This window comes from Cynocephalus volans, chromosome 2 (assembly GCF_027409185.1).
Source record: "Cynocephalus volans isolate mCynVol1 chromosome 2, mCynVol1.pri, whole genome shotgun sequence".
Lineage (NCBI taxonomy): Eukaryota > Metazoa > Chordata > Mammalia > Dermoptera > Cynocephalidae > Cynocephalus > Cynocephalus volans.
The window spans coordinates 144908687-144921370 of NC_084461.1; the positions used below are offsets into that span (position 1 = coordinate 144908687).

At 35.5% G+C, this 12684-nt stretch overlaps 1 protein-coding gene across 1 annotated transcript in view; it reads left to right on the forward strand.

The window, feature by feature from the left end:
• The window catches only part of HMMR (hyaluronan mediated motility receptor), a 29955-nt gene extending 24561 nt beyond the window's left edge, over positions 1–5394 (forward strand). Inside the window, 2 exon segments of the mRNA XM_063087675.1 lie at positions 4525–4687; positions 5342–5394. Coding sequence (XP_062943745.1) covers positions 4525–4687; positions 5342–5394 — 216 coding nt within the window.
• Positions 5395–12684: the final 7290 nt, after the last annotated feature.

The following is a 12684-nucleotide window of genomic DNA, read 5'->3' on the forward strand; positions in this document are numbered from 1 at the left end:
AGTGGGTTTTAGTATATTCATAGATACATGCAACCATCACCAGTCAATTTTAGAACATTTTCATCGTCTCAAAATCAAACTCTGTAATCTTTACCTATCAGCCTTCCATCTCCTCATTCTACCCGACTCTTCATCCCTAGGCAACTACTAATCTACTTTCTGTCTCTATAAATTTTCCTGTTGTAAACATTTTATAGTAATGGAATACATGTGGTTTTGTGACTGGCTAATTTCAATTAGCATTATGTTTCCATGTTTCCAGTGTTCATCTATGTCATAGCAAGTATCAGTACTTCATTACATTTTTATGGCCTAATAATAATTAATTGTGTGAACATACCACATTTTATCAGTTTGTCAGTCGATGGACACTTGGCTTATTTTTATGTTGTAGCTATTATGAATAATGCCATTATAAACATTCATGTATAAGTTTTTGTATGAACATATATGTATATTCCTCTTGGGTATATACTACCTAGGAGTGAAATTACTGGCTCACATGGTAACTCCGTTTAGTCATTTGAGGCACACTGTTGGACTATTTCCAAAGTGGCTTTACCATTCTACATTCCATTAGCAGAGTACGAGGGTTTCAGTTTCTCCACATCCTCATCAACATTTATTATTATCTGTTTTTTTGATTCTAGCCATGATGGGTGTGAAGTGCTATCTCATTTTGGTGTTGATTTGCACTTGCCTGATGTCTAAGGATGTTGATCATCTTTTCATGCGCTTATTGACCATTTGTATATCCTCCTAGGAGAATGTCTATACAGATCCTTTGCCCATTTTTTAAGTGGATTATTTGTCTTTTTATTGTTGAATTGTGAGAGTTCTTTATATTTTCTGGATACAAGTCTCTTACCATGTATCATTTGCAAATGTTTTTTCCCATTATGTGGGTTGTCTTTTCACTTTCTTGATGATGTCCTGTAAGGAACAAAATTTTGATGAAGTTCAGTGTATCTGTTTTACCTTTGTTACTTGTTTTTTTTTTGGTTTGTATCTATGTATCCTTTGCCAAATCTAAGGTCATTCAGATTTACCCATATGTTTTCTTCTAAGAGGCTTACTTTTAATTCATTGATTCATTTTGAGTTAATTTTTGTATATAGTGCGAGGTAAGGATCCAACTTTATTCTTTATCATGTGGCCAGTTGTCCCTTTCATTTTTTGAAGAGAATTCTTTCCCACAATGAATGGTGTTGACACCCTTGTTGAAAATCAGTTGACTGTATATTTGTACATTTATTTCTAAACTCAACTGTCTTCCACTGACCTATATCTATCCTTATGCCACCAGAAGATGTAGATTGTAGTAAGTTTTGAAATCAGGAAGTGTAAGTCCTCCTAGTCTGTTCTTTTTCAATATTGTTTTGTCTATTCTGCGCCCCTTGAAATTCCATAAGAATGTTAGGATCAGGTTTTCTGTTTGTATACAGAAACTAGCTGGAATTCTGATGGGAATTGCATTGGATCTGTGAATCAGATTGGAGCATATTGCCATCTTAATTATGTTAAAGTCTTCCAATCTGTAAACAGTGGATGTTTTTCTAATTATTAGATCTCCTTTAATTTCTTCCAACAGTGTTTTGTAGTTTTCAGAGTATAAGTTTTGCACTTCTTTTGTTAAATCTATCCCTAAGTATTTTATTCCTTTTGATGCTTGTTATAAATGAAATTGTTTTCTCAGTTTTATTTTTGGATTGCTCATTGCAAGTTTTTAGAAATACAATTGATGTTTATATACTGATTTTGTATCCTGCAACCTTGCTACCTCATTTATTAGTTCAAATAGTTTTTTAGTGGATTTCTTAGGACTTTCTATATAGAAGACCATGTCATCTGCAAATAGGGATAGTTTCACTTCTTTTCCAGTCTTGATGCCTTTTATTTCTTTTCCTTGCCTAATATCCCTGGATAGAACCTGTAGTATGAAGTTGAATAGATATGATGAGAATGGACATCCTTGTTTTGTTCCTGATCTAGGAGGAAAGCATTCAGTCTTTCATCATGAAGTGTGATGTAAACTTTGTAGTTATGGGTTTGTCGTAGATGCTCTTTCTCCAGTTGAGGAAGCTCCCTTCTATTCCTAGTTTGTTGGGTGTTTTTATCATAAAAGGGTGTTGAATTTTGTCAAATCTTTCTATTTCTATTGAGCCAATCATGTAATTTGTCTTTTATTTTATTGATAAGTTGTTTTTACATTAATCAGTTTTTAGATATTAATCCATCCTTGCATTTTTAAGATAGATCCCACTTGGTCATGGTGTACAATTCTTTTTATATGTTGCTGGATTCAGTTTGCTGGTATTTGTTGAGAATTTTTTCATCCATATTCCTAAGAGATATTATTCTGTAGTTTTCTTTTTTTGTAATGTCTTTATATGGTTTTTTATCAGTGTAATACTCACCTCATAAAATGAGTTGAGAAATTTTTCCTCTTTTTTATTTTTTGGAATCGTTTGTGAATAATTGGCATAAATTCTTCATTGAACGTGTGGTAGAATTCTTTGGTTTAGCCATCTGGACTGGGCTGTTCTTTTGTGGGTACTTTTGATTACTAATTCAATCTCTTCACTAGTTATAGGTCTATTCACACTGTCCATTTTTTCTTGAATCGGTTTCAGTAATTTATGTCTTTATAAAATTTGTCCATTTCATCAGAGTTATCTTATTTGTTGGTGTACAGTTGCTCATAGTATTCCTTTATAAGCATTTTTCTTTCTGTAAGATTAGTAGTAATGTTCCTTCTTTCATTTCTTATTCTAGTAATTTGAGTCTCGTCTGTTTTTTAGTTTCTTTACTTCTACAAACAAGTTTATAATGGCTACTTTTAAATATTTTTCTGATAAATATATCTGATTCTCACAAGCAATTTTTGTTGCCTGCTGTTTTCCCAAGTAATAGATTATACTTTCCTGTTTGTTTGCATGCCTTGTAATTTTTTCTTGGAAAGTGAATATTTTATATAATATATTGTAGCACTTCTGGGCCCTGCCCCCCTCCCTCTCTGGGCTTGTTGTTATTCGCTTGTTTGTGTATTTATTTATTAAGTGGTAGATAACTTTAGTGAAGTCTATTCCACCCTCACCCCCCAATATTGTTGTGCCTCTGATGTTGCTACTCTAGGAAGTACAGTTTGGGGTATGCCCACAGTCACCTTGGGATGACACTTGCTTTGTCAGGGCTGTCTTCCTCTTTTTCCCTTACCATACATAGCTGTTAAAACTACTAGTTGCTGGATCATAACAATACCCGAGGGCATAATTTGCTGTACAAATTAATTCATCAAAACTCTGGCTCCTTTGTAGGAATTGCGTCTGAGTTCAGTGATTGATATTTTTTCTGACCCTAGGAGGGCTCCTCCCAGCTGTCTATTCCCCACTTCTCTCCTACAAACTGGTTGGTCTTCAGTTTAGCCTCTGTCTTGAATCTCCTTCTGATTCTCCATCACCACAACTGTAACTGTTCTTCAGAACTGGGCTTGAACTTCTCCAAGATCTATTGCAAATGAAATTATTTTTGAGAGGAAGAAATTTTGAGCCATCTGTTTTATGGCTGCTTTTCCCCTCAGACAAAAATCTCTTGTACAGGATTCTGGAGCTGGAATTAGGGACGATGGCAAGCTTCTCTCTGAGTGACACCTTTATCCTAAGAGCTGAATTCTTGGTAGACTTGTGGGGAAGGGGAATGGAATAGCCTCAGGTTCTCTTGGCCTGTCTCTCCTGGTGTGGAACCATCACCTCATGAGCCACAGCAAGGGCGATCAGTGTCCCAGTATGTTTAGCACACCATGCCCAAAGTAGAGCCTCTGTTTCACAAGTGGGATCGAGCAGAGGAAGGGATTGCCCACCTCTCAACTGTATTTGCACAGGACATAATTCAGCAACAGGGAGTTGGAGTAAGATGAGAAACACTGATGTCCTGCTCCTTCTGGGAAGAAAAGTCTCTGACTGGGAGTTGGGGGGAGAGGGAGTCCTGTGTTCTTGGCTACAGCAGTCTGACGTGGAGTCTCTGCCTTGCTAAGCTAAGTGAGGGGTGGGGAAGGGAGGAAGCATCTTTGGTTTAAGTACCACAGACATCATCTTTCTCACCAAATTTTTATAGATTTCCTTGAAGAGATGTTTCTTCATTTGCTATTTTGCCCTTAGAACCATTTTTAGAAGCTTTTACTGGTTGCCTTTTTATAATTTTCAGTTTCACTAGGGAGTGGGTCAGCAGAACTTCCATGCTATCTTGCAGAAGTTGATCTTATGAATTAATTTTGAGTTGAACTTTTATCAGAAAAATAGCTTTGCACCTATTTGTAGAGGGGCAAGAAGATTTAAAAGACTATTTATCTCTTTTGTCAAAGATATTGAAAATCATTTTGTAATTCAGTTTTAAAACCTATATCTAGTAGTGATTTTTGCCATTAGGTTTCATATATAAACAACTTTGGAATTTCCTCACAACATTGTTAGTACGTTTCCCCAACATGAGCTTTAATAATTGTTTATTGTCTATTTTTCTATATAGGAAGTGTCAAAACTCCGCTGTCAGCTTGCTAAAAGAAAACAAAGTGAGGCAAAACTTCAGGAGGAATTGAATAAAGTTCTGGGTATCAGACACTTTGATCCTTCAAAAGCTTTTCATCATGAAAGTAAAGAGAATTTTGCCCTGAAAACCCCATTAAAAGAAGGTAAGGAATGAATAAATGTACAGAAGAATCATCTTGCTTTGGATTTGCTTTCACAGCAGTGAGCAAGTTACCCATTTTATGAACTGTGGAAATTTATTGACACCTTCTGATATATAAAGAAATTCTTACTGAGATTCTTGTGTGATGCCTTTTTCTCCTTCCTTCTATACTCTTTTCTATAGATCCAGATCTCCCCAGTCCTTCAAACTCAGTTCGTTGAAGTCTTGCATGACTTTTTTGCCCCTACCTGCACCCCCCCCACACACAAAAATTATTTTCTTTTTAATATTCTTAGCATTTTAACCTAAATGTTTCTTAGGTCCTTAAACATTTTCTAATTTGTAGTTTTAGAGAAGTAAATTATCTCTTTCTTGACTGTGAATCTTTGTATCTTTTGTAATAAAGCAAAATATTTGAAATAATATAAATAAAATTATGCTGCAGGATGTGAGCATTGCTTTTTCTGCCTTAGAAAAGATAGGAGGCCTGTTTTTAGCTTATAATGATTGTTGAATTCATTTTAATTTAAAATATAATACTGGCCAGCTGCCAAAAAAAAAATATAATAAAAATAAATAAAAGTAAGCATTCATACCCATTTAAAAAAGAACGAAGAAATAAAATACTAATATTTCTTTTTAATAATCCTTCCAGGCAATACAAACTGCTGCTGAGCTCTTATGGAGTGTCAAGAATCTTGCCAGTAAACATCTGAAAACCAGTTGAAGATTATTTCATTCTTATTATGGTTATTGCTGTTATTATTATGTGTATAAGTATTTTATAATGTTATATTTAATTTTAACTGCGTATCCATAGGTATGTGAAAGGAAGTTCTACATCTTTTACCAAAATGTCTTTTGACATTTTATTTTCTATTGTAAATGCCTCTTCCTTAATGTTTAGCTTTATTGTCTTATTCCGAACCTCCTAACTGGCTTTCCAGCTTACAGTGCATCCCATCAAATCAACATTCCTTTGAAAATCACTGTCATATTATTATTTCCCTATTGTAAAACCTTAGTTTCAAGACTGTAACCCCTAGACATTTTAACTTAATCCCGGAATTCTTTTCAAATGTGAACCTCTTGAGCTAGGCTAACGCACCTTGGCCTGTTTTTGCCTCTGCTTTGCTACTGCTAATGTCCATTCTGTCCTACCCATTGTGCATCCAGTTATCCAGTTCCAATAAGAAATAAGAGCAAGCTTAACTCCATAGTAACCTCTCTATCTTTTATCAGAGCCATTGAGTTGTTTCATAAATTACAGATTCCTAGGCTCCACGCTAGTTCTACTAAATTATAATCTGTGGTTTGGCCTGTAAACCTGAATTTTTAACAAACTCTTCAGTTAATTGTTAGGTATGCTAAAAATCTGACAAACTGCATGAAACCTTTTGAGAGAATTTGTTACATACTGCTTGTCCTCTGCCTGTCTACTGAGCATTTGATTAGAATTTTTATAATATGAAATAAGATCACAAAATAAATCATTTACCCAATTAATTATTCAACTTGCATTTTATGAGGTTACATTAATGCTTTTATTTAAGATGTGTTTATTGTCTCTGCCCTCCCCACCCTGCTTTGTTTCTAGAATCATAAATGATACTGTTTAGAAATTGGTAATTCTCCCTCTAAAATATCTGATTTGCACAGTGGGTACAATGTATATTTTTTTGTAGTGTTTCCCCATTGATGGACCAACAGAGATTATCACATCAAATAACTTTTTATAATAAATTATTTTTAATATATATTATATTTTAATATATATTATATATATATATGATTATATATGGCTGAATTTTAAAATGTAGTTATTTGAATTAAGTTCAGAGGAAATGTAAAAATTAGAAAAAATTATCAATGAAATAAAATGGTTCAAGACTTCTGCTTTTAGCCAAGATGAAGTAACAGCAAAGTGAACAACCAGGTGCACTGCTGAAAGTTCTGCCCACTGGGAGGATTTCCCTTTTCCACTGTCCTTCGGGATGTCCCGAAAGGGGCTGTAATGCTGCAGCTGTTCATTTTTGGATGGTGACTGCACATCATGCAGAACCGTCTATAAACCAGGCCCAAGTTTTTTCTTCCTCTGTCACTGATCGTTGGGAACTCCTCATGAGGCCATAGGTGCAGGCTGGGAGAAAGAAGTAGCTCAAAGAAGTAGCCCAAAGAAAGAAGTAGCCCAAATGCCCATGGTCCCCACTCCTGCTACAATGGGCATTTGGGCTACTTCTTTATGTAACTTCCTTGTTCCTTTAGGGCCTATTTGGACCTGATCACATACATACATACCACTTCCATTTGATGATGGAGTGCTCCTGGGCACAGTAAACTTTGTGGCTTGGTGGATAAGATAATACCAAGTTCATGATGGGCCACTCAACTAGCATGTTAACTTGATGGCCCATGGTCTAAGCATTCAGAATCTATGAAGTCCCAGTAGCAGGCCAAGTGCTATTTCTCAAAAGGAGAGTAGTTATCTGCAGAGGATGGCAGAGCTTTGCTCAAAAACCTAAGGGCCTGCACTGTGATTCACCTGTAGGGGTCTACCAAAGGCTTCAGATGGCATTTCCTATCTGCCATTGACAGTTCAAGTACCATTGCATTGGATCAGCAAGGGCATATGGCTCAAATGGCAGAGCAGCTTGCACAATAGCCTGAACCTGTGGCAGAACCTTCTATTCTGGGTCCCATTCAAAATTAGCAGCTTTTCAGGTCACTTGGTAAATAGGCCAGAGCAACAAACCCAAATGAGGTGTGTTCTGCCTCCAAAATCCAAAGAGGCCCACATAGAAGTTATGCCTCCGCTTTGGTTGTAGGAGGGTACAGATGCAACTGCTTATCTTTACCTTAGAAGGGATATCTCAACATGTCCCCACACCACTTGACCCCTAGAAATTTTACTAAGGTAGAAGTCTTAACAGTACGTATAGAGTAGTTGCTACTTCTCACTCATTAGGTCCAGTCAACATAATGCATCAACGTAATGGACCAGTGTGATATCTGTGGAAGGAAAAAGCATTTACAATCCCTGTGAACAAAATTATAACATAGAGCTAGAGAGTTGATATACCCCTGACGTAGGACAGGTGTGTTTATTGCTGGCCTTGCCAGCTAAAAGCAAACTGCTCTGGTCGACCTTTCTCTATCCTTAGACAGGGATAGAGAAAAAGGCATTTCCCAGATTAATAGCTGCGTATTAGGTACCAGTGGCTGTGTTAGTTTGCTCAAGCAATGAAACTACATCTGGTATAGCAGTTGCAGTTGGAGTCACAACTTGGTTAAGCTTATGAGAAGCCACTGTCATTCTCCAAAGATCTGTTTGTCTTCTTCACAGGCTAAATAAGCAAATTGAATGGGGATGTGGTAGGAATCACCACCCCTCCATCTTTCAAGTACTTGATGGTGGAACTAATCTTCAGCCCCTTTAGTACTTCAGTATTGCCTTTGGTAAACTATTTTCCTAGGTAGAAGCAGTTGAAAAATGGCTTTCACTTGGCCATTCCTGCAGAATAGCCCTTACTCCACAGATCAGGGAACTAATGTGGGAATTTCTGCCAGCTGCTGAGTATGTCTATTCCAGTTATGCTTTCTACTGCAGGAGCAGTTCAGGAACTCATTGGGCCCACTGTGAGATGTACCTAAGTTAAAATTTCACTGATCACTTTATCTCCATAAGCCTCTACTCTGACTGGTAGGCCACAGTGACATTTTGGTTATCCTGGAATTAGTGTCAGTTTGGAGCTAGTGTCCTCTTGTCCACGAAAGGCATAATTATTCTTTTTCTCAATTATCCTAGTTAAAGGCCATAGGTCCCTTTGGGAAAGGCTGGAAGAAAGACTAACTGTAAATTTTCAGAAGTGTACTAGAATCACTCCTCAAGGGGATCCAGCTTCCCCTTCATTCAAGGGGTTCTGGATTTGCAAAGTGGCTCAAGTCTGGGAATTGTTTGAGGGACCATGATTCTCTCTTTTTACAATTCAGATAAGACTTTTGTTCGTTTGACTTTGTAGGCAGCCTACTGTGCAATCAAACACTAGAACTCATTCCCCCTAAGTGTCCATTAACAGATGAATGGATAAAGACAATGGGATATATATACACAATGAAATATTATTGAGCCATGAAAAAGAGTGAAATCCTATCACTTGCAGCAACATGATGAGCTTGGAGGACATTATGTTAAGTGAAATTAGGCAGGAACAGAAAGAGAAATACTGCATGTTCTGCACTTATGTCTGAGAGTTAAAAGTTGATCTCATAGAAGTAGAGAGTAGAATAGTGGTTAGCAGCAGCTAGAAAGGGTAGGAGGGAGAAGGGGTAGGGAGAGATGGGTTATTGGGTATAAAAATTACCAGAAATTCTTGGAGTCATAGAATGGAGAAAGCTCCTTTGACCTGAGTCGCTGGGTAACTGTGATGCAGAGCCCTGGCTGAACTGCCTGATATATGAGTAGGAAGCAATAACTTTTTAGATTTACATCACTTAGATCAGATCTTGGATTTAATTTGTTACCTTAGTGTAAACTAGCATATCTTGACCAATAAACACAATAGTTAACAATACAGATAAAAATTATTTTTTAAATAAAATAGCTTTAATCTTTAAATGTTTTTTCAGTCTGTTAGAGAATTTAAAATATTGTCAGTTTAATTTTCATTTACTTGACTACTGGTAAGTTTGAGCATGTTGCCATATGTGTTTCGGGCCCTTTGAATTTTGTCATCTGTGAATTGTATTTTAATTTTTGCTTATTGGGTTTTTTTTCCTATTGATTTTCAAAAAACAGCATGGGAATTAACTCTTTTATCTTTAAAGCATCACATGTATTTTCCTTCAGTTTGTCTTTTGACTTTGTTAATTATCGTCATCATCGTAATGCAGCTACTTACAAAAATCTCTGTGCTCTAACTTGTTGATATTTTCCCTTTTGGTTTCTGAATTTCATGATCGTTTATAAAAGCCTTCCTCACTGCAAGATTATTTTATACTTATTACTTAAGTGCTTTTGTTCCACTTTTTTAGTTTAATTTTTTAAATCTGTCAATAATTTATTATTTTAGTATAAGTGAGTTAGGAATCTAGACTTTTTTAAAATGATCTATTTTTAACTTATTATCTTTATTCTGTAATAAATTCCCATGTATATATTTCAGTCTGAGTTAATTAGTATAGTAATGTCTTTCAGACTAGGGAGGTTAAGAGGAAGATCAGGTTTGGTGGAAAGATTATGAATTAATATTAAATTTACTTTTAGTTTCTTGGATTTGTGAATTTGATATACCACTGGGAACATACGAGTAAAGATGCCTTTAAAAGGCCTCTGGAATTGGGAAACGATAGCTTGGGAGAGAATTTGGCTCAGAGCCAATCATGTGGGTCAGAGTTTCAGAAATGGAGCAGAGGATATTTTTAAAAGTAAAAGGAGCTGTATGGAGACTCAAGAGAGGAATTGTTAGCTTTCATATGTTTGTTCTCTGAATATTTACTTAAAGCCTAAGTCCTGTGGAAACAAAGACATTGTAAAAAGAAGAAACAGAAAACTTTGGTCTTGCCCTTGTGGTGTCATAATAACTTAGAGATATATTTCTCAAACTTGTAAGATATATGCATACACTATAAAAGAAAAAGATTTTGATTTATTAGATCCTAATGAGTTTAGAAATTTAAATGCTGTCCATTTAGTTCGTCGCTTGGTACCAATGTAATTGTTAACTCTGCATCAAGCTAGTATCCTGGAAAGTGTTGACTGAGTTCAAGATTGTGACCCAAAGGATGCAAAATATGACTGTACTATTGTTTTTAAATTGAGGTACAAATTACAGTAGTACAGTGAAATGAACAGATCATAAGTGATATAATTCAATGAATTTTTATAAATGTATATACCCATGTAACTCACACCCCTGGCAAGACAGAACAGTTCCATTACCCTAGAAAGTTCACTTATAGCCTTCACAGCCAATCCCCATCTTTCCCCCAAGGCAAGATGATGTCTTTCCCTGTAGATTAGTTTCACCTGTTTTAGAATGTCCCATAAGTAGAATCATGCTCTTTTGTGCTCGGTTCTGTCATTCACCATAATGATTTTAAGATGTATTCATATAGTTCACTTCTTTGTAGCTGAGTAATATTCTGCAGTATGGTTATACCACAGTTTCTTGATCCGTTCATCTGTTGATGGATGTTTGGGTTGTTTACAGTTTTAGACTTTTGAATAAAGCTGCTATGAATATTCTTATGTAGGTATTTACAGATGTATGCTTTCATTTCCCTTGGGTAAGCATCTAGAAGTGGAATTACTGGGTCATGGGTTAGGTGTATGTTTAACTTTATTAAAAATTGCCAAAGAGTTTCTAAAGTGGTTGTATCATTTTATACTCCCACTAGCACTGAGTGAGCGTGTAGTTGTTCAAAATACTTGTTAGTGAAGGAGTTAAGAATATGCCATTCCAAAATATGCCACATTGGAATATTGACTATTTTGAATTAAAAGCACTTAAAAAACTTAAAGGGCAGATGCAAGATCACTCTGACCTTACTTCCTTCTGTTTCTTAAAAGCAGGGGATTAAATTTTCACATGAAAGATGCCTTCCTTACGCTGGAAGGAAAGTAACATTCTTATCAATGATGGGAAGATGAGGCTAAGAGAATTCTGTACAGACCTTATTAAAATAACTCTTCTAGCCTCACCACGTAACTTTAGTTATTTTTTTCACAACGTACTAATCTTTGTCTAATTCCTGATGTCATTGTTCAACTCTAACTACATCTTTGGGTCTTCATTTCTTTATGAAGGCCCCTATGACATGTAAAATTTGTGTTAAATAAGTTTGTATGCTTGTCTCCTGTTGATATCTTATGCCAGTTTAATTCTCAGGTCCAGATGAAAAACCTAAAAGGGTTGAGGTAAAATTTTGCTTTCCCTATATTATCATTAAGTCAGTCTTTTTAATTTTAGCCATTCTGTGAGGTATGTGATGGTATCACAATGTGGTTTTAAGTAGCATTTCCCTAATATTGAGCATCTTTTTGTGTGCTTATTGACCATTCTTATATATTCTTTTGTGAAGTGTCTGTTAAAAACTTTTGTTCAATTTATCGATTTGTAGGAGCTTTTTAAATATTCTGAATGTAGGTTCTCTTAAGGTATGTGTTTTGAGATTATTTTTTTCCTGGTCTGTGGTTTGCTTACTTATTTTCTTAATGTTGCCTTTTGATGAGCAATTTTTAATGTTGATGAATTTTACTATATCAATTTTTTAAAAATTGTATACTTTTGATTTCTCTTGTATCTAAGCAATATTTGCTTACTTTTAGGTCATTAAGATATTCCCCCATATTTTCTTCTAAGCTTTATATTTTTAGCTTTTACATCTTGATAATGCTAATTTTTAATACTTATTTAAATGCATACACCAAAAAAAAAAAAAAAAAGAAAGAAAAGAGAAAGTTCTTCATAATTTATAGCCCTCTGAATGCCTCCTAGAGCATATTCACCACCCTCTAAATTGTTAAAAATAAGACTACTGGGCTTCACTCCTAGAGAATGATTTTGTTCCATGGATTCTGTGGTGTACGCTGGTTTAGGAATCACTGATCCATAAGTTCTTAATGCTTGGTGAAACCTAAGGACACTCCACGTGCCATTTTCACATACTGTCAGATGACAGCACAATGTTAATGGAAATGACTTGTTGCATTTTAATTTCTTATCTTTTTTCTTTTTTTGTGGGGGGAGCTGGCCATTTTAAGATTCTAACCCTTGACCTTGTTATCAGTATTGCACTCTAATGGAGTGAGCCAACATATTTTAATTTCTGTGTGCTGTTACCACCAGTGCTTTTTACTGTCCTTTGAAGTAGGTAATTTAAAGAAATCATTGAGTAGAAAAGCACTGGAGAATTTTACTAAACATATTCTGTTGCAATAAGGCATAATGGAATAAAATCTTTCATAACAGGAATCAATTGCATGGTCGGTGTGCTTTT